Source organism: Dermacentor andersoni, chromosome 5, assembly GCF_023375885.2.
Source record: "Dermacentor andersoni chromosome 5, qqDerAnde1_hic_scaffold, whole genome shotgun sequence".
Classification (NCBI taxonomy): Eukaryota; Metazoa; Arthropoda; class Arachnida; order Ixodida; family Ixodidae; genus Dermacentor; species Dermacentor andersoni.
The window spans coordinates 194,504,264-194,527,149 of record NC_092818.1 but is presented as its reverse complement, the minus strand read 5'-3'; the positions used below and the strand labels follow the sequence as shown (position 1 = coordinate 194,527,149).

General features: G+C 49.1%; 1 protein-coding gene across 1 annotated transcript in view; it reads left to right on the top strand.

Moving 5' to 3' along the window:
• Nucleotides 1–22,425, top strand: part of LOC126531785 (cytochrome P450 3A43-like) — a 101,029-nt gene extending 78,604 nt beyond the window's left edge. Inside the window, exons 11-14 of the mRNA XM_050179512.3 lie at nt 14,262–14,353; nt 14,434–14,574; nt 21,145–21,307; nt 22,061–22,425. Of these exons, the coding sequence (XP_050035469.1) occupies nt 14,262–14,353; nt 14,434–14,574; nt 21,145–21,307; nt 22,061–22,156 (492 nt within the window). The 3' untranslated portion in view covers nt 22,157–22,425. The remainder of the gene's footprint in view (nt 1–14,261; nt 14,354–14,433; nt 14,575–21,144; nt 21,308–22,060) is intronic.
• Nucleotides 22,426–22,886: the final 461 nt, after the last annotated feature.

Genomic DNA, 22,886 nt, shown 5'->3' with positions numbered 1-22,886 from the left:
TTCGCATGCTTCGAGAATCATGGGAAGGCAGGGGCGACGACCCAGTCGTGGTAGAGTACGTGCTTAAGCTCCTCGAACGCTTAAGAAGGGCACAGGAGTTGTCAGGTGAAGCAATGGCAGAGGCCCAGCAGAGGGCCAAGGTTTATTATGATCGGACAGCCAGGGCCCGTCGTTTTGAGGTGGGCGATGAGGTCATGATATTGCGCACATCGCTAAAGAACAAACTCGACGTGCAGTGGGAGGGCCCAGCACGGATTGTTCAAAAACTGTCGGACGTTAACTACGTGGTGAGTCTGCCAGGAAAGCGGAAAGCACAGCAAGTTTACCACTGTAATCTGCTCAAACCCTATAAGCAACGGGAAGCAGTGGTGTGCATGATGGTAAACGTGCCCGAAGAGCTTCCGGTCGAGCTTCCGGGACTAGGCTCAGTGACGAACAGGAAAGACACCGATCAAGTCATTAGTGACTTAATAAGTAAAGCATCGCTGTCGCCTGAGCAGAAAACCGAACTACACCAGCTCTTACAAGAGTTTCAAGGTCTGTTCTCTGAGAGGCCTGGTAGGACTTCTGTCCTTACTCATGACATAGAACTTACCTCCCCAGAGCCAGTACGATCCAAGGCGTACCGGGTGTCACCCCGCCAGAGCGATATTATGGAGGCTGAGGTAAAGAAGATGCTACAGCTCGGTGTTATTGAAGCAGGTGAGAGTGATTATACCTCCCCTTTGATTTTAGTTGAGGTACCGGGCAAGGAACCTCGTCCTTGCGTCGACTACCGCAGGCTTAATTCCATCACTAAGGATCAAATTTATCCGATCCCTAACATCGAGGAGCGCCTTGAGAGAGTGAGTAGCGCTCAGTTTATTTCCACCCTAGATCTTGTCAGGGGTTATTGGCAGGTTCCACTTACAGAAGAGGCTAGTAGGTATGCGGCGTTCATTTCACCAATGGGGACATTCCGTCCTAAAGTTTTGAGTTTTGGTTTGAAGAACGCGCCATACTGCTTTTCAAGCCTCATGGATAAAGTGTTGCGGGGACAGCAAGAATTCGCTTTACCGTATCTAGACGACGTAGCGATATTCTCCGCATCCTGGCCTGAGCATAGGGCGCACTTGCGGGCAGTGCTAACCCGCCTGCGCGATGCGGGCTTGACAGTCAAGGCTCCCAAGTGCCAGTTAGCACAGGCCGAGGTTGTCTACCTCGGACACGTGATTGGTCGGGGTCGTCGCCGCCCCTCTGAAATAAAGGTGGCCGCTGTGCGAGACTTCCCGCAACCGCGCACGAAGACCGATATTCGGTCGTTCTTAGGTGTCGCCGGCTACTATCAGAGGTACATCCCCAGGTACTCTGATATCGCGGCTCCCCTAACGGATGCTCTAAGAAAGACAGAGCCGCAAACAGTCGTCTGGGACGAGACAAAGGAAAGAGCTTTTAGCGCCCTAAAGAGCGCCCTAACAAGCCAGCCTGTGCTACGATCGCCCGACTACACAAAAGGGTTCGTTGTTCAGTGTGATGCTAGTGAGCGAGGCATGGGCGTTGTACTGTGCCAACGGGAAAATGGAGAAGTAGAACACCCCGTCCTGTATGCTAGTCGTAAGCTGACGAGTCGTGAGCAGGCGTATAGCGCCACCGAGAAAGAGTGTGCGTGTATCGTGTGGGCCGTTCAGAAATTGTCATGTTACCTAGCTGGCTCGAGGTTTATCATTGAGACGGATCACTGCCCTCTCCAATGGCTGCAGACCATCTCTCCCAAAAATGGCCGCCTCCTGCGCTGGAGCCTCGCTTTGCAACAATATTCCTTTGAGGTGCGTTACAAAAAGGGGAGTCTCAACGGTAACGCCGATGGCTTAAGTCGAAGCCCCTAACGTGGGAATCAGCCTCAAAATTGCTTGTTACTGTTGTTTTTCTTCCTGAGGCAGGATTTTTTTTAACTTATTGCTTTTGTGTAGTGTTTCAAAGTGATATGTGCTTTCTAGTGCAATTCTCCGATTTGTGGACGCGTTCTGAGTGCTGCTAAACTACTGTAAGGAACTAGGCAGCAGTATAAAAGGGGAAAGAGCCTGGCAGGGCTTAGTGAGGGTTGTGCCGTGCTTGCTGACTGAGCGGTTGACTTTCGGCGTAGTTCTAACGCTTGCCGGAAACGAGAACAAAAATGTCAACTCTCCCGAAGTCACTTTGCAGTGTCCTGTGTGAACGTGAACGTGAGAACGAGGCCTTCTCTGTGCGCTGCGCTCAAGAAATGCCAAAGGACGCCCGACTTCGGTTATGAGCATCATCGAGCGACATCCCTCCGGACAGCGGATGCAGTCCCCTGACCATCGGGATCTCCTTCCCCCGGCGGGGCGGTCTGTTACGTTTCGCCTACAACGCGCGGTAATGCCGGCGCGGATGCAACGGACGCCGGGGCTTCGCTCAAAGCGGCAGACATTTTGGCCCGTTCGACGCCGCCGCAACGCCTCCCCGCCAAGCGTGTCCAGGCGTGTTTCAGTGCCACGTGTCTTCGTATGTGCGTGTGTGTGTGTGTGCCCACGCTTGTCAAAGCGCGGCAGCCGGGGAGCGGAGCTCCCCAAGTGAGGAGCCAGCAGGTCTGTCCGTCGGCGGGTTGGCGATGCGTCACTACACTCGGCTCACCATGTCTCTCGGCTCGACCGTGCGCGCCGTCGTGGGCTCATGCTCCGCCGTCACGTGGGCTCATCCCGTGACCTTCCTTCTGGCCCGCGATGCCGAGGGTATAAGAGCAGCTGCCCCCGGACGCCAGGAGAGAGGCTCCGATTTGTACTGTTGAGTTACGTGCTCTCCCGTCTCTCCACTTCGGTCGACCTGACCGGCCGCTCTTTTGCTATGTTAGAATAAACAAGTTGTTCTGTTACCAGTCTTCTCATGCTTTGCCGGGACCTTCGGATGCTTCCAGTGCCCCAGGCCGCCAGGCCAACGCTACCCTTGGGGCTTGCGACCCATTGGCAATAACGGGCGTCAGCACCGAGACCCCAACAGCCGCCTTATACGCCTTGCGTATGGTGGTGTCTAATCTTGCTACGTTCGCTCGGCCTCCAGTTGTGGAAGGCGGCCACGTACGTTATATAACTGTGAAGGATTGAACGAGCCTAGTCAGGCTCTCCTCCTTCATCCCCGCTCTTCCGTTGGACACCCTCTTGATGAGTCTCATTGCCGCGGCCGCTTTGCCCGCGAGCTTGTTGACCGTTTCACCGTCGACATCGGTTTCGCTGGATGAGCAGCCCGAGCACTCGAGTCTTCTCGACCTCCGGTATTACTTGTATTCCCGCTGTCTTGACCGTGATCTTGGGACGCTCATACTTGACTTCCATATTCTTTCTTTTCCTGCCCGCTCCTGTCGGTGGATTCACCAGCAGTTATGACTTGGCCGGAGAGCAAACGAGTCCAGACCCGCCCAGCTGCTCCTCGATGGCGTTGACCGCTTCTTGCAGCGTTGTCTCGATGTGTCCGTTGTTCGTCCCGGTACCCATAGCGTAACGTCGTCGACGTAGATAGTGTGCCGGACTCCCGCTACTCTTTCTAGCCGGTTGGCCACCCCGATCATCACGAGGTTGAAGAGTAGCGGGGAGATCACCGAGTCCTGCGGAGTTCCGACGCTGCCCAGCTTCTTCTCTTCGAGCTGCAGGTCTCCCGCGCAGATTTCGGTGGTCCGTTCCGTCAGGAAGTGTTTGATGTACTGGTATGTCCTTCTGTCCATGTTTAGTCTGGATACTTGGGCCAGGATAGCCGAGTGCCTCACTTTATCGAAGGCGCTCTGCAAATCCAGCCCGAGTATGGCTCTGTTGTCCTTGGTGCCCGTCGTATCGTCGATGATCTCGTTCTTCAGTAAGATCATGGCGTCTTGCATCCCGAGCTTCTTCCGAAACCCGATGATGGAATTTGGGTAAAGCTCCGATTCTTCCAGGTAACGCTGCCACCTGTTCATGAGAACGTGCTCGACGACCTTTTCCACGCACGAAGTGAGCGAGATCGGCCTGAGGTTCTCTATGTTGGGCGGCTTGCCAGGCTTGGAGATGAGGATCGTCTTGGCTGTTTTCCATTGCTTGGGCAGCCTTCCTTCTTGCCAGCACTTGTTGTAGAAGTTCGTGAGCGTTTTGATGGCTGCTTCGTTGAGGTTCTTGAGCGCTCTGTTGGTCACTTGATCGGGACCCGCGGCGGACCTGCCATTGAGATCCTGCAGGGCAACTCTGACTTCCCACGTCTGGATGTCTCGATCTAGCGTCTCCTTCTCGTTGCCTTGGTAATCCGAGTGTCTTTCCATGGGGGTGGTCGGTAGGTACTTGGCGTCCAAGCGCCCCTTGACCTCGTCCTCCCCGTGTTCGCAGATTGCCTTGTATAGGATCCTGGCCAGGTTGTTGTGTTGGTGGCCCTTGGTCTTGGTTTCGTCGAGGAGGTGCCACAGCATGTTCTACGTCTTGCCCTTGTGAATCTGTCCGTCGGCTTCGTTGCAGGCCTCGCTCCACTGTTGGGTGCATAGCACCCTGCAGTGGACCTCGATCTGCCTGTTGAGCTCGGCGATCTTCTTCCTTAGACTTCGGTTGGTTCGTCGCTTCTGCCACCTCGCCTTTATAGACTGCTTGGCTTCTATCAGGTGGGCCAGCCGACTGTCCATCTTGTCTATCCGTTCGTACGTCTCCAGCTCTTTGGTGGCTCCTTCCGTCGTCTCAACGACGTTGGCCGCCCATTGCTCGATGTCCGTAATGTCCAGTTGCACCGCGGGTAGCGCCTTTCGAAAGGCGTCCCAGTCCGTAATGCGATGCTTCCTTATGCTGCAGTGCTGTTGCCTTGGCCTTCTAGCGGTACGACAACCTCCACGATGTAGTGATCGCTGCCCAGCTCTTTGCCCGTGTTTCTCCATTTTGCTTCTCTCGATCCTCCGTCGGTTTTGACGAAGGTAAGGTCCGGAGTGGTGTCTCTCGTAACCGATGTGCCGATCCTGGTGGGAAAGGCCGGATCCGTGATTAGGTTCAGTCCCACGTCGGTGGCGTCTTGCATCGGCTCTATCGCCTTGACCGTCGTTCTGTGGTAGCCCCAGTCTTGGCTTGGAGCGTTAAAGTCTCTGCACACTACGAGCGTATTGCTCCCCGCGACTGAACTCGCCTTGTGGAATAGTGCCTTGAATTTCTGTTGTCCGTGGGACGGATTGCTGTAGACGTTCACCAGGAAAGTGCTCTCCTTCCTCCACTTGCCCGTGATTACTTCCATCGTGCAGTGTTCGATGGCGCTTCTGCCGATCATTTCGTGTTCCATGAAGGTGATCCCTTTCCTAACGAAGGTGCAGACCCCTCTGCCCTTGCCCTTGGACGTGTCCCTTTTGCTCGGCGGGCTGTCGTGCGACCGGTAGCCCGGTAGTCATGGCGTCTCTTCGCTGTGTGTTTCTTGAATCATTATGACGTCTGGTTTCCTCGTTAGTTGCTGCAAGTGTTGCTGCAGCACCGCTCTCTTGCCGGTAAAGCCGTTGCAGTTCCAGTGCCAGACCAAGAGGTCTCTCTCTGGCGGTGTGGATGCTGCTGTACGTGCTGTCCCGTCCATGATTGCTGCAGTTTGGCGATGATCTGTGCTTCCATATCTTGTATTTGTGCCTGTATCTGCGTCTGCAGCTGTGCTTGCATCTGCGCCATCATGTTCTGGATCGTGCTCTGTATGTTCGTTGTCATCTGCTGAAGTGTTTGCGCGAGCGCAGTGAGGCGTTCGTTGGTTACCTTGCTGGTCGCCTCAAGACGGTCGAGTCTGTCGTCCTGTTTTTCGATTCTCTCCATTATCTTTCGTTCCTTTGTGCCCTCTATGGCTCATAATCAGCATGGCCATGCTGATTATGAAAGAAAAAAATCATGCTTCGTTAGGTATTTCATAACTGTGGATGATATGATATGCTCTAGAAGTTTGCAAGTGACGTTAGCGAAATAGGTCTTCTAAAGGTGTTTATTAGGCAGAGCTCGGAGCAGCGCAACGTCCACGGGCAGGGCAGTCACAGCTTCCAAGCACGAGAGCCGTTGCTGAGCAGGAGCGCTCGACCCACTACCGTTTAGAGCCAGTAGTGCTGAACCCACTAGCGTCTCTCTTCGCTACAATCACCCCCCGGGAGCGAGAAGGGAGCCGTCTGGCGACCTAGCAGCTCGTCACGATGAGCGGGTCGTAAGGCTTTAAACGGTCGACATGGACAATGTCTCGTCCACGGCGGCGCATGTCTGAAGATGGCTCAACTGGTTCGATGACATAGTTCACAGGAGATGCGCGTTCGAGAACACGATAAGGGCCTTCATACTTAGGGACCAGTTTTGATGAGAGGCCAGGGGCAGTTAAAGGAACTGAGAGCCACACGAGCGCTCCCGGATCGAAGGTGACCGTGGCAGTGGCGTCACCGCGAGTGCTCCTCTGGCGCTCTTGATCATCGGAAGTAAAGGCCCGTGCGAGGTCGCGACACTCTTCTGCATGTCTGACCGTGGCAGATATAGGCACGCACTCGGATGCATCCGGCCGGTACAGCAGAATGGTGTCAATGGTGTGCGAAGGGTGTCGACCATACAGCAAGAAATAGGGTGAAAATCCAGTGGTGCTCTGCGTAGCGGTATTATACGCGTAGGTGACGAATGGCAGAACGGCGTCCCAGTTCGTGTGGTCGGAGGCAACATACATTGAAAGCATGTCGCCGAGCGTACGGTTGAAGCGTTCTGTGAGGCCATTCATTTGAGGGTGGTACGCCGTAGTCGTACGATGAACAACGTGGCACTCTTTGAGAATCGCTTCAACTACTTCCGACAGGAAGACGCATCCGCGATCGCTGAGCAGTTCTTGAGGTGGACCATGCCGCAGGATGAATCGGCGAAGCAGGAATGATGCAACATCGCGCGCTGTAGCTGCTGGGAGAGCGGCGGTTTCAGCGTATCGTGTAAGGTGATCTACTGCCACAATGGCCCAGCGGTTACCAGACGACGTCAGGGGAAGTGGCCCATACAAATCAATGCCAACGCGCCCGAACGGCCGGGTAGGGCAGGGTAGAGGCTGCAGACCAGCTGGCGAGTGGTGGGGTGAAGATTTTCGGCGCTGGCAGTCGGGGCATGAGCGAACGAACTTTTGAATGTAGTTGTACATTCCCCGCCAGTAGTAGCGTCGTCGGAGGCGCTGGTAGGTTTTGAAAAGTACCGAGTGAGCACACTGTGGATCAGAGTGGAACGATGCGCAGATTTCAGAACGCAGGCTTCGAGGTACAACTAATAACCACTGGCGGCCGTCAGAGGTGTAATTGCGTCGGTGAAGCAGGTCGTCTCGAATGGCGAAATGGCGAGCTTGACGGCGCAATGCACGAGTGGTTAGCTGCGATGACGGATCAGCAAGGCAGTCTATGATGGAGGCAATCCAGGGGTCCTTGCGCTGCTCAGAAGCGATGGTCCCAATGTCGACGGAAGAAACGTCAAGCTGGGATATTGCGCAGCAGGGTTTGTCGACTGGCAAGGGAGAACGTGAGAGGGCGTCAGCATCAGCGTGCTGGCGTCCGTTGCGGTACAGTACGCGGATGTCGTAATCCTGTAAGCGAAGCGCCCAGTGGGCGAGACGGCCTGAGGGATTCTTCAATGACGACAGCCAGCATAGTGCATGGTGGTCCGTGACGACATCAAATTGTAGACCATACAAATAGGGCCGGAACTTGGTAAGCGCCCAGATGATCGCCAGGCATTCTTTTTCCGTGACGGTGTAATTGGTCTCGGCTTTAGTAAGCATACGGCTTGCATATGCCACAACATATTCAGGAAACCCTTCATTGCGCTGCGCTAGGACAGCGCTGAGGCCAACACCGCTGGCATCTGTGTGTACCTCAATAGGTGCCGTTGGGTCGTAGTGGCGCGAAGAGGAGACGTCAGCAAACGACGGAGCTTAGTGAACGCCTCGTCGCACTAGGACGACCAGGAATGGAGAGGTCCGTTGCTGCCAAGGAGCTTCGTCAGGGGCGATATGACGGCGGCGAAATTGCGAATGAAGCGCCTGAAGTAGGAACACAAACCTACAAAACTGCGCAGTTCTTTGACGGACGTCGGTTTAGGAAATTCAGCTACGGCACGAAGTTTGTCTGGATCGGGGAGGATTCCATCCTTCGAGACGACGTAACCTAGTATCGTGAGCTGCCGCGCTGCAAATCGGCACTTCTTTAGGTTCAGTTGGAGGCCAGCATTTGCTAAGCACGTCAACACACGACGTAGGCGTTGAAGGTGCGTGGTGAAGTCAGAGGCAAAAACAACAACGTCGTCGAGATAACATAAGCACGTGTGCGACTTCAAACCGCGGAGAACTGTGTCCATCATGCGTTCAAAGGTTGCTGGCGCATTACAAAGTCCAAACGGCATGACGTTAAATTCGTATAAGCCATCGGGTGTGACAAAGGCTGTCTTCGGCCTATCGACGTCAGCCATGGGTACTTGCCAATAGCCGGAGCGTAAATCTAGAGATGAAAAGAATTCTGCTCCGTGTAGGCTATCGATGGCGTCATCGATTCGCGGCAGCGGGTATACATCTTTGCGAGTGATCTTGTTCAGGCGCCGATAGTCTACACAGAACCGTACCGAGCCGTCTTTTTTCGTAACAAGGACGACAGGGGATGCCCATGGACTGTTCGAGGGTCGGATCACTTCGCGGCGAAGCATATCGTCCACTTGCTCATTAATCACACGACGTTCTGTGGCAGAGACGCGATATGGTCGTTGCCGCAGTGGCGGTTGGGAGCCAGTGTCAATATGGTGCGTGACAGCAGACGCCCGGCCAAGGGAAGGTTGCCCGACATCAAAAGAAGAACGAAATTCTTCTAAGATGCGCAGAAGCTGCGAACGCTGAGGTGGGGTGAGGCCATCGGCAATAGATGAATCGAACACACCTGTGGGCAAAGGGTCCGACGTAGAGAGAGAACCGAGCGTGTTGTAACTGGCGCAGGACGTGTCTTCGGGAACATCCGTAATTTGTACGGCGTCGATCACTTCCACGTGGCCAAGACATTCGCCTTGAAGCAGCATCACAGGGTATGGGAAGGGGTTACAGACAAAAATAGCTGTGGAGCCCTGTTTGACGTTCACAGTCGCAAAAGGCAGCAGCAGACCTTTTCGAGTATAAAAGTGGCCCGACGGAGAAAGTAGTGCGATGGCGTCATAGAGGCTGCTGCACTGCATTGATACAATCACTGACGAGTTGGCAGGAACGTTTGTCTCGTGCCTGACGAGTAGTTTGTTCGCAAAAGAAGCATTATCGGCAAGCGTCATATCTGAGATCGGCGACAGTTCTAGTTCGGCCCGTGCGCAATGAATGACGGCATCGTGGCGGGCGAGAAAGTCCCACCCCAGGATAACTTCGTGGGAGCACGAGGAAATCACAATAAATTCGACGGCGTATACAACGTCCTCGATGAGAACACGAGCGGTGCACGCCGCAATCGGGTGAATACGCTGTGCGCCTGCTGTTCGGAGGGCGAGTCCAGCAATGGGCGTCGTAACCTTTCGAAGGAAGCGACAAAGCTTTGCGTCCATAACTGATACAGCGGCTCCGGTATCCACGAGGGCATATGTGCGCACACCGTCAACTAACACGTCTATCGCATTGGTCGGGCTACGTTGAGGACTTCCGCGTTTCGATGGGGTCGCAGCCCTTGCCTCATGGACTGCGACGATTAGTTTTCCTCATCCCGAGCTTCGGGCCGAGGCCGCATCGGTGATGGGGAGCGTCGGCGTGGAGAAGTTGAGCGGCGGATGTTGGCGGACCGGCGGAATGGTGGTGACGCAGCCCGAGGTTCGTCGTTGTAATAAGGGCGCGGAGAACCCGCCATAGAACTTGGCCCATATGGTGTAGCGCTAGGCGACTGCACGCGACTACAGTAGCGTGCGACGTGGCCTGCGCAGCCGCACGCAAAACATATCGGTCGATTGTCCGCTGTACGCCACCGAGTCGTTGCGGCAGGTCCCATCCATGTGGAAGGACGCGTTGGACGTGGCAGCTGGTGAATTGATTGCATAGCAGGCTGTTGTCGGGGCATAGCGAGGACTTCGGCGTACGTGAGAGGTCCCCGTTGAGGGAGTTGTTGAGGCTGGGTGACGACTTCCGCGTAGCTGAGTGGCACAGCTGTCGGGATCTGTTGGGGCCTGGCCATGACTTCGGCGTAGCTGTGAGGCGCAGCCGCAGGAACACTCTGGTGGTGCTCAGGCAAAACCTCGTGCAGTTCTTGCGCTATGACGGGACGAAGCGGAGGCGCAAAACTTGGCGTAGGCGCGTGTACCGACTGCGGCTGTGCAAAATCCATCAACGAGAGTTGCCGGGCAACTTCCTCGCAGACAAAAGCCTTCATTTCTGCGAGCAACGCTGCCTGGTTGGACATGGCAGCCAAACCAGCGAGGTGTTCGTCACGCGGTAGAGATCGACGGGTCAGTGACCCCTGCCTGCGGAGTTCTTCATAGCTCTGACACAGTGTGACAATTTCAGCCACAGAGCATGGACTTTTGGCCAGCAACATGTTAAAGGCGTCGTCTTCTATGCCCTTCAGGATGTTTCGGATTCGATCAGACTCCGCCATGGTCGAATCGACTTTCCTGCATAGGTCCAGGACATCTTCGATATAGCTGGTGAACGTTTCGCCTGACTGTTGAGCTCGTTCTCGCAAACGTTGCTCGGCACGCAGCTTGCGAACAGCAGGGCGACCAAATACATCGGCGAGGGAAGTCTTAAATTCCGACCATGTCTGGAACTCTGCTTGATGGTTGTTATACCACAGGCTGGCAACTTCAGCGAGGTAGAACAGAACATGGCTCAGTTTGGCCGCTTCGTCCCACTTGTTATGGTCGCCTACCCTGTCGTACGCCGTGAGCCATTCGTCCACGTTAGTGTCGTCCGCTCCAGTGTAGGTAGGAGGGTCGGATGACGAGGCACCCCGGGACACGCAGTGGGTGCAGGAGGAGGCGTTTGCTGGGACGCGTCTTGAGGCATGGTAGATGGTAGGGTACGAGACCGGAGTTCCAGGATGATCGTCTGAGGGTACCCAGCACCTCCACCAATTCTAAAGGTGTTTATTAGGCAGAGCTCGGAGCAGCGCAACGTCGACGGGCAGGGCAGTCACAGCTTCCAAGCACGAGAGCCGTTGCTGAGCAGGAGCGCTTGACCCACTACCGTTTAGAGCCAGTAACGCTGAACCCACTAGCGTCTCTCTTCCCTACAGTCTGTAATTCGGAGCTATTGAGGGGTCATCGGATTTTAGTTCAGGAATAATGTGAGAGATTTTTCAGTCCCTTGGCATATGCCCTGAGTCGATAGACTGCTGGAACAAAGTGGCTTAAATGTGGCATATGGAAGGCTGAGTTTTAGAAGTTTTTGGCATATGCCGTCAGGACTTGGTGAAGAGGAAATTGGAAATTGATCTATAGCTGCTGATGTGCCCTGAGGGGTGATGATTTCGTCATCCATGTTAGCACTTAAACATGTAAAGTGCAGGTCAACAGCAAGAACAACAATAATAATAATAATAATAATTATAATAGAAAGATAATTGCAACAATTTGAGCAAAACAAGGCATTTCATATTTTAGGCAATTTTTCCTTGTTATTTCCTTTTCTTTCTTCCCTTTGTGACAGCAAACGAGGAATTAAATTGCTTAAATTGTGCAATAAAGAAATTAATGTTTGGAGCAGCTGGTATGGCTGCGCCGTTGAAACCGGTTTGTCATTTGTGGAGGAAAATAGCAACTGCTCACAAAAGAAAGTCCTATGGCACCAGTGCTTTCATTTTTCTTAAGTATGGTTTAGGCACCCTCAAATGTCATATATGGTTCCAAATAAATTTAGTTAAAGCATACGCCAACCCTCTGTGTCTATCCTTATTTTCTACATGCCCGTGCTCCTTCAGTGCACTGATTTAACCAAATTATGGGTAACCACATGATCCATCTGTATACTCGTCAGCAAGAGCATGCAAAGAAATGCACAAAGCATAAACATGAATGTGTTGTGCACTTTCAAATGACACCAGATATGGCACATCTACAGGATAAAAAGTGGAAGCAACAAATTGACAGGTGACGTTAAACCTCTCTCTATGTGTTCAGGCAACCAAAAGACATTCGTGTATGAACAAAATAGAGAAATGGCCTCCAGTTACGTAATGCAGCATCTGGTTTAAGCATGCACTCGTGCCCATGTGATCAAGCAATTAGCTTTTTCCAATTCGTAAGAGACCAGCTGACAATCTGAGCTGACTATAAAGGGTAGTGTTGTGCTAGCATTTCGTTGGGTCTGAGGAGACTATATATTGGTTCCGTAGCCAAGATTATTATTTTTTTTTTTTTCGGGGTGACGCCATGAAGGGGGGGGGGGGGGGGGCACTTTTTTTTTTCTACACCTCCGTTATACATGGTAACGACACAGGCCATCAGTTCAGTCACGAAGAAGCCTGACGTTTTCTGGAGAAATAATTATTGCTTCATCTATGCACTCACAGGCATGCATTGAACAGTCTCCTTTCAGCGTAATGATATGGAAAAGTCTGTAGGAGCATTTGCACTCCCCGCTGCTTCTCCCATTGAGACGTTCACTGCATGTTTCACTTACTTGGAAAAGCTGCCGTAACTGCTCAATCGAAAAAAAGCGCTTTGAATCACGCAAACAACAATTGCAGTTAGAATCGGACATCGTGGCCACAACCGACCTGTTCGTCATTATTCTGTTTTATGAACATTGTGCCAAGTTAACTCTCAGGAATAATATGCATTCCACCTGAGAAAAGCTATGGCATCAGATTTGTTACTCAGACATCGATATTTCGTGTGAATCTGATCTTTTTTTGCCCCACTATCTGTCCACACATTTTGGCCATTGTATAAAGGTAAAGGAACATAAATGTAGGACTGCTGCATTCAGTAGCACTTCCTTTCCGAAAACAACCTGTCAGTGAAGTTGACTGTCTTGTAGCCATTGTGGCAATTGATGCCATGACACATATTTATTTGCTTTGAAAATGCAGGAAACATATTGACACAAAATATGCTGTGATGGCTAGTGTTCTACATGGCTTTATGTTGATGTACACCTGTAAAGCTGTCCTCCGTGCCATTGAAATATGCGACATTGTTTTCATCTTTCTTTTTGGGGGGTTTGTATGCGTGAATGCGGGGCCTTTCGATTCATGTATTCGGATGTTTTCATCATTATTTTGTTTTGTGTATGTGTGTGTAAGAGGTAGCCAGGGTTACCTTGATTTTTGTTGCCGCATTCCCAACGTCGTTTCTCCGAGCTTCCTGCTGCTACTTTTCTTTTCTTTCTTATTTATTTATTCCATTCCACAATTTTTACATGCGACGTAGCTGATATTTATTGTGCTACTTATGTCGGCTACTATGTTGTATTTCTTGTATTCTTTCCCATTGTGATGCCATGTAGGCGCCGTGGGTAAAAACATACATAAATACTCTAAATGAAAAACATGGAAGTATGAAGCAACGCCCTTTGTTTCTTTCTCGTTTTAATGCGAGAACGTTAAGGGCCCCATGTTGCAGAAAATTCAGTGTCGGTGTCCGCATCGGCACAGTTATCTGTGAGCAAAAAATGCCGTATATATTTAGGTATATGTATATGCCACGCCTTGCTATATGACATGCGGTATATGTGGTTTATATTGCCACACCATTCTATCATTAAAGTTGATCATACCTTGTCTTCCATTCTTGACAAAGTTATTCCTCAGAATTTAGAGAATGACAACCCACAAACAAAAGCAATGAAACAAAACACTAACAGCGCATGCCTCTTATTTTAAATCTTATCAGACTTAAACATTAAAAGCCTGAAGCAATAAGAGAAACCTGAAAATGATGTAATTTTTTGACACGGCTGTGCACTACTTCCAGGATCAGCCCATGTAAGAAGCCGTGCTTCTACCAGAAAGCTTGCCTTTGTGCATAGCACTCACTGGCAGCATTTCCCGGTAGACATTACGGTTACATAAGCTGAAGTTACCGAGAAGCGTGAGCAGCAGTCAGGGATCTTTGAATGCTATCGCATTCCACTCTTAAGGGTGAAGCTTAAGAGTCCTCCCAATTTTCCCTCCTTCTTTTAGTCTAGACACGTGTTTGCGGTTCATATGTATGGTTACATTGTAGACTTGTTGTTTCCGCAATCCAATATTACCATTTAGTCTAAGCCGACATGGAGCCCTTCAAAAAAAAAAGTAAATGAATAAATAAAAAAATAAAGAAAAAAAAAAAGAGGTGCTCACTGTCATGTTTATGCAGGGCACCCTGGACTACACGGCGGTGACGCAAGGCCTCAAGTACCTGTCGTGCGTAGTGGACGAGACATTGCGTCTCTTCCCTGTGGTCGTTGCGTGCGTATAACACACTTATGGTGCCACTTTGCAGGTGCCTGCGATCAGTGCTTGGTTTATCATTGTGCAACTCGCCGCAGGTTCGTGACTCGGTCTGCGCGAGAAGACTTCGAGTACAAAGGCGTGAAGTACCGCGCCGGCCTAAGCATCATGTCTCCAACCATGGTGGTGCAGAAGGACCCCAAGGCTTGGACAGAACCAGAGCGCTTCGATCCCGACAGGTATGCAGCGCAGAAGCCGCTAGCTTTCACCTGAGCTTTGCAGTGCAGCGGAGTTTTACCCGTTCACTTTCTTTCTTGTTGTGTTGTAAAACGGCTCCATGAACAAATAGATGTTCATTAGCACTGCAGCAAGGACATTTGGGTCCGTGTTCATGGGGACGAAAGATACAAAATTATTAATTCATAAGCAGGGACTTGGCTTGGAAATTACTGCACGAGCTTGCTGTTGCCGTGTGCTATAGGACTGCAGTCGAACATAGCAAAACAGGAAACTTAAGTATTTAAAGATCAGTCCTTTTTGTCCCCTCGAGAATGTTGCCCAAAAGGAGCTATCAACCTACATTCATGACCAAATAATCTTATATTCGTGAACAAAGCTAGCCAAAGTACCGAGGTAACAAAGTTCCTCCGTCACATCCACCGTATAGCCAGTCTGGAGATTATCCAGACGCTTAAAAAAATGCTGCATACCCAATGCGCTTGACAGCACTGTGGACGACGTTGATTGTGGTGCCGAGGAATCCTGCAAAGCATCCGACGAGGACAACTTCTCTGGCAGTTTATACAAAGATGCAGCTTGTGGCACCGACTAGGAAGATTCAGTAGCCTATCTCGCTGTAGAGATAGGTGCGTCATGTACAAAGTGTTAGGTTTTTCTAAAAGGAGATAGGTTTACCTATATATCCGAGTTATTTCTTTTTATTTCTCGGTGAATTCAATATACAGAGGTCAACTTATATTCGTGTTCGACCTATTTCCGAGTATTTACGATAGATAAGAACTACACAGGATTAGCATAGATCAACTTCAGGTAGAGTCGATTATTTTTAGCAAAGCTATATAGTAGTGCAAAAGGAAAAAGTAGTAACAGGCCAAACAGAAGGAGCTTCGAAAAGGGATATGAATAAGAAGAATGTGACCTTGCACAGCGGTATTGGACCCTGTAGCTGTAACTGCTTCACAGTATGCCAAGTAATTACACAGGTTCCAATCTATTTACTCTTCATTTACTATCTATGTGCATCCACTCTGCAAACACTAGTCCCGCACCTTTTGCTATAAGTACAGGTTGCTCCACGTTTCCTTCCTTCATTTATTTATTACAGCGTAAGCTGTTATCGGCTGATTCCAATAGCCGTTTTGGTTGGTGATGGTGTCCACTGCTGCCACCGGTGTCTGTAACAGCTGTCACCAGGAATGAGGAAAAAAGTACCCATTTCTCACCAGGATTGAACCCAGGCCCACTGCGTGGGAGTCAGCTACTCTACCACTGAGCCACACCAGCACTTGCTAGCATTCTGCAGAAAAATGCCCTATAAACATGTACTTATGCGCAAGGAGACGCGCAATGTCCCACGCACGCCACATGGTGTCAATGCCTGCACATTTTGCATTACAGTTGCATATTATTACACCAAGTAGAATGCCGTGTAGCAGATGCACAGGTAGCAGTACAAGGTAGTTAAGAAGGTTTAGGGAAGAAAAGTTTAACGAGATGTATATAAGAATGCTAGAAAATATGTACCTGATTAAATCAAGCTGGCTTCGTGACGTCACTGCCGTGTTTCAAAGGGGATGCCAATAAATAATTTTTACCATCGTATCGTGCCACTTACCTTGCGATGTGAGTAGCGCGCTGCGTAGCATCTGTATGTGCGCCCTTTGCATTGCAGTCGCATATTACACCAGGTGGCATGTCATATAGCAGTTGCATGCTGGACATAGCTGGACCTGGTTAACTCTAGCAGGGTAGGTGGCTATTTGTCACTACCCCGTTTTGAAGGGGATTCCAATAAACCATCATTATCATCATCATCAATAGCAACGTACCATGCCACAGGTCAAGGGACCTTGCGAGGGGGGGCTCCGTGTTGTCTGGTGTAGGGGTTGAAGGACGGACTTCGGGATGAAAAACAAACTTGGGAGGGTTTATTTTACATTATATACAGAGAGGTGAGAGTCAAGTAACAGTAGTACAGTCATTACGGGCCGGCAGCAACTCGGACGCTGCGGCCCGCGGCAAGAAGTTCGAGAGAGTTCAATCAGGGAATGCTCTGGTCTCTCTGAAATGCTTCTTTTAAACCCTTCGAGCACTGGAAGTCGCGTCATGTTCGGCCAATGGGAGAGTCCGCTCCGATGACGCCACCTTCGGCCAATGGTAGGCACCCGTGCGGTGAGGTCACACCCGGCGGCTCCCCGCGGTCTTGCCTTGCTGTGGTGCAATGCTCTCTTCAAAGGCGGCGAAGGGGGGATGATTGGGCTCCATTGTCCGAGGGCCCACCTGCTCCCGGTGGTACGGCCCCGCTGTGGTGGAAATGCCTTCTTCAAAGGCGACCGGTGCGACGCTGCCAGGCCTTCCCGGTACATCACAGCCGTCTTGTTTCGGGACCCACTTTCCTTGCAACAATGCCGGGCGATCCCTTCGTTTTCTGGAAAACTCAAGCATTGAATAGCTACCGCGGCGTACGAACTTGTTGGCACGTGAACTTGTTGGCTCGAGCGATCCTCTGGAATGTGTCATCCGTGTTTCTGCATCCCTTACTTAGAAGTGGCGCGATTCGAAGTGGTCTGGGGAATTTGAAGTAGGCTCAGGAAACAGCTCCATATCTAACACTGGATACCTGTGTTTACTCTTCGGTACACGTTTTGGCGCCCCCTCGCAAGGTGCCAAAAAAAGCTAATTATACGGCTATGCGCATATGCTACAACTCAACATCGGGCTCAGCAGACCGCTGTGCAGAGAGCAGGACAAGCCACAGCACACGCCAGAGCTTGCCGTCAACACCAGGCTGACAGTTCAAATCCTTCTTGTGAAAACGACGCGAAAAGACTTCGCTGCAAAGAACCTGTAGTGTGTGGGGCCAAAAATAAAGCTCCTATGGAGCCGTTCCTCCAGCTTACGTTGTGACTGTGCTGCATGTACCGCACAGGCCTATGATATTTTTTTATTTGGAACTTTTCAACAATAGTAATATTTACCATACGACTTTTGCAACACTTTTTGTCGCATTCCCACTGTTTTGCAATCCACAAAAGTGGCAAGACTGCAACAATTGAATGATGTGTTTGCACCATGTCTCATGGCCCATTTTTCAATGACCATTGTCACAGTAAAAATGAAGAGTCGAATGGGTGCGTCACTCTTTTGAGCAAGAAATGGAAGTGGTGTTTTGGCACGCTTCTTCTGGCTGCCAATATCTTCGCAAGGATGCCCAAGCATGCTTTGACATTCAACCTTCCTATGCAACTTTTTAATGGCACCTTCCAAGACAGCATACAGAGCGTACCGTTACATACCAAGCAAGCAAGAAAGTACCTTCGGTAAACTTTAACACTGTGAATTTTTTCGGAAGACAAGATGTAGTCAAGTTTTCAAAAGTTACACGGCAAATATTGTTCGAGGTGATGAACTACAAAGAAGTACAAAAGTAGTAGTCTGCTCTTATTGATTGCAAAATGCACAATTGTTTACCGAATAAGCAGCCTGTCTTTACATGATGGTGACTTGCACATCGGATGAACAGCGGTGGTCAGTGCCCCTCAAATTTACCTGTCACTCTAACTGTGCCTTTAACCGTGCACTGGACGGATGCTATATATTGTCGCAGTTCAACGTGTGACAAGAGACAACAACACATTGAGCAAGACGGCGGAACAGCTTGTTGCAAAACCACCAGAACAAAAGCGTCTTCTTTGTCTCTGCATTTCCCCAGCCCCACTACACGAAGTCCGTTAAAGCACTATCCTCCTCGTCTTCTTCATTTCTGGATAGAGCACGCATCAATATAATAAGCGTGATATTGCTGAAGTATAGAAGGAATGTGTTTCTATATGTTGGTAAAACTTCATAAGAGGCTTGGGAAGGTTAACACCAGAGTAGTTCCATAATGGGTGCTATATGCATGGTGTGTGTGCCTCGATAGTTCTTGCTCAATTTCTCTTTCAAACAAGTGCCTCAATGACAGTATGCGTCTAACAGCTTTTACAAATAAACGATGCCATAGAAATGGTAGAGCATAGCTTGTTAGAATGTCCAGCTCATATAAATGAAAGGACCTTTTTTGAAAACGAAATGGACAAATTTAGGCAGGCACTACTAATGCTAAGAAGCACATTAGGTCCTACGCCTTGTCCTTCTAAGCAGCGGCAGGCTTTAAGCTTGTTGTTTGCTTATCCTCAGGATACCGACTTGCTTGGCAAGCTTTGGAAAATAATGCAAGCACACATTAGAATGACCAAACTTTATTTTCACATAGCCTTCCATTTGAATGCAACATAGCAAACATATGTAAATACCCAAGTCCATGGTCTTTGTTAAATATTTTTCTTCTTTTTTTCGCCCTCTCTCTCTCTTAGGGCCTTTCAACCCTCATCCCCACCCCCATGCAGAGTAGCATGCAGGTGACTTTACACATGCCGGCACAATTCTCTGCATTTCAATTAAGAGCTTCGTCTCTCTCTCTTTCTTTACCAATGACAAAAAATTCAGGTTGACGCATGCGATGCGTCTGCATTTGCACACTTTGTTGTTTTGCATCAGCGATGTTTATCGTTTCTTTATCTTTCTATATTATTTCACTTTTTTCTGAGGATTATAGCCACGTTTCTTTGTCGTCGACAGCAAGACAGCAAATGAGGAGGCTACATAGGGTGTCCTTTCTTTTTTTTTGAGCTACACCAAATTTTTATATATTTCCTGTGGCAGATAGCACAATTCTAATCTTTGATCTAATATACTGTGTGAGGCGGTCATTACTGCTACAAGAAAAATACCTAATTAAATGATTAACATAAGTACACTAATTAACTTTATAATTATTTTACAGCACATATATAAATTTACAAATTGTAGCTTGTGAGTTCGCAAGGCGTATGCACTTAGAATGAATTCTTAGGTCTGCACCAGTGCCGAGATATTCATTTTTAGTGTGTCTTGATGAAATGCAGTGGTGTTCCAGTTACTTGTGTGCTTCAATGCACAGAACAGTATTTCTTTTAAAAAGTAAATGGAACATCAAAGGATCTCGTCGGACACACTGAAAATTAATATCTCGAAACTGGTGCAGTCCTGAGAATTCATTCCAATTAGATATGCCTTGTGAACTTACTGGCTATAATTAGAAGATTGAACTATGTGCTGTAACCTAATTGATTCAAAATTTAATTAGCATAATTATGTGACTTATTCAATTAAGCATTTTATATTTCTTGTAGAAGTAATGGCTGCCTCATCGAGTAATTTAGATCTAGGGTTAGAATTGAGCTATCTGCCGCAGGTAATTTTTAAACACTTGCTGCAGCCAAAGCAAAAAAAAAAAGACACCCTGTAGATTTAAAAAAAACATGCTTCATCCTGCAGCACTCGTTTACTGTAAAAGAATTCTGGTGATTGAAAACAGTTGAAAACATGAATGAGTGCCAAAAGAGTGATAGAAGAGCAAGTTGGTGGCTGTTCATACTATCTCCTTGCGTAGTGTATGAAAAGACAGGATGCAAAGAGATACGAATGGAGCGCTTTTCATACATAGCACAAGAATAAAGTATGAATAAGTGGAACGAAATGCCAAAATGATTTAGTGGAAAAGGTGATAATGGGAGAGCGATAAAGAATAGGAGGCTCGTAAGCTCAGGCCAGTTTTATTTGATTCATGATAGCAGTTTCAGTGCAAAAGAATAGCGGGGACAATAAGAACCACGCAACTTATTTTTCACTCTAATGTTGCCACACAGGAAACAGTAGAACGAGAGGTTCAGAAACTAATGGTACAGAAGGCGGAGAAGAATAGCTGTAGATGTCATCAACTCCGCACAACTGCTTACATTTCTATATTCTATATTTCTATTTCTATACACTAAAACCAGTAATACAGAGATACACATAGATAAGTATCAGTCTGGTAAAGTAAGCAATGATTAACTAAGGAGGTTGATTAACTCATGGGAAGTGTGCGAAAAGTGCTTTTTCGTCATTTTTATCGTTGATCTATAGTTCTATCGTGCCCCTCCTTTGCGGCTTTAGCTTCGGGACATAGTTTCTACTCCAGCAGTTTTTCTTTAACCTCCTTGGCTTGTACGCAGCAGACGAAGGAAGCGAGAAGCGTTTTCGATGGAATAATTTTATGCTTCTAGCTAGCTGCTTTACTTTTACTGAGGAGGAAAACTGTTTTGCTTTAACAAGAACGTTAGGTTCAGTGCTTTCATTCCAGTTTCTTAGGCAAAAAGTCAAGTATGTATCACGTTATGAAAGCAAAACTAGGCATCAGTGCCCCATGCACTGCGTCTACGTCACGCCTCGAAGAAAATGGCAGAATGGCTAGAGTAGAGCCCCTGTAGTGCTACAGGCCCTTCTTGCGATATCAAACTGCATAGGTGGATTCATTATAGAAGCAGCACCATATACACTCTCACTGGATCTTAGAAGCCCTGCTCGACGTCAGTGCACGCTATTGCGCATGTATCGGCACTCATTCAGAGAGACACGGAAAGGCTCAACAAGCAGCTCGCATGATCTAATAAAACCTAATCGCTTCAAGCTGTCCAATCAAATCGCGCGACCATGTTCCTGCGCAGATTCCTGCCAGAGAATGTTGCCCAGCAGCATGGCATGGCATACCAGCCATTCGGTCAGGGTCCCCGCAACTGCATTGGCAAGAGGTTGGCACTCGTCGAGATCATCTACACCGTGGGCCGCATCGTGGAATGCTTCCGCCTGGAGCCCGGAAATTCACAGAAGGTGAGCACAACTTGGGCACAGTGAGTGCGCCTTAATTCTTTTACCACTCCCCTCGTGTCTTTCTCCTACTTTACCCTGTATGGTACTGTTGAGGTGAGAGTTACTTTACCTTACACAAGCGTCCCACCTCCCCTTCCCAAACCACAGTCTTTAAAACACTGGGTGACTGGGTTTCACTGGGTGAATCTCTTCACATTCCATTAGGATGTGCTGAGTATCAGTCTCCAGATTTTCGCAGCAGCATCTACATGCCTCATCTAGTTGCGAATATTGGCTCCAATATGTTTTTGTCCTTAGGCAACCAGCTCGATGCTCAAATCGCTAGTCACTTTCCTGTGCTATCGTACAAATTTTCCCTTCTAATTTCTTCACATTTTTGTAAATCTCTATGGTCCATGGTAAATCTCCATGGTGTCCCCATGCTGGCACCCTCTGGATAACAAATGCAGATCTCGCAATGCTTTTGCTGGTTCCACGCAGTGGAAGTGATTGTGGGAGCCAAAAACACATCCTAGACATTGGGTTTTGGATGATGCCACTTATTTCGGCTCCGAGTTCTCAATCACTTGCAACTGTGCAAGCTCTGCATGTTTGCACGCCCCCTAAACAAAGCTGGGCGCTCTCAATGATTTCACGCACTGTACTGACGATTTGACTGTCCCTACAATTTTAATGGACACAAAATGCTATGGCTGATTCTGGCTTTCGTCACAGCATAAGCAAGGCTAACATGGACGTTGCAACTGGTTTCAGGAGAACCTCGATCTTCACTTCTACTCTATGGTGTGCGAGCCTCGCGAGGGCCCCTGGATCAAATTCATGCCCATCTCAAGAGAGAAGCAAGCCTGAGGCGCAGGGCGAAAGCCGACGGCTACCTGAATATGCTTTGCATGCTCACTAGCTACTATTAGAAGATTAAAATATGTGCCTTATGTAATTAATTAAATGTTAATAAGTGTAATTATGTTAATTATTAAATTAGGCATTTTGATTTCTCATAGAAGTAATGGCCACCTCATCGAGTAATTTAGATCAAGGGTTTGAATTGTGCTATCTGCCACAGGGGATTTGTTTTTCATTTGGCTAAGCCAAAAAAACACCCTTTATGTTTCTTTGTCCATGTTTGTGTTTATTTTTTCCTGAAATAATGGAGTAGTTGTAGCATGCGTTACATTTCTGTCGTAATACCACCTGCCGTCGACTGCGCGTGTGCACTTGGGAGAAGCGGTAATAGTAACGACAGAACGGTAACGCTATGCTGAAATACTCAATTGAGGTGGTGATTGAGTGAAAAATCCTTGCGTCTGTCATCTGTAGCAGCGAAACTGCACCTAAATTCCCATTGCTATTCACTACGACACAACGTAAAGGGCGCCTCGACGGAGTTTCCAGTGGCTGTGATGCCACGGCACGAGCGCGTATTGACGGAGCAGAGTGGGCTAAAAGGAACACCTGCTACAACGATGGCACTCCAGGCGTTACGCAAGGGGAGAAGGCACCGCCGCAATGCCGCATCACCCTCGCTCTTGGAAGCCTGTGTTATCCGCTTGTTCCTTGTCCGTGCAAGCTCTCGCCTGTG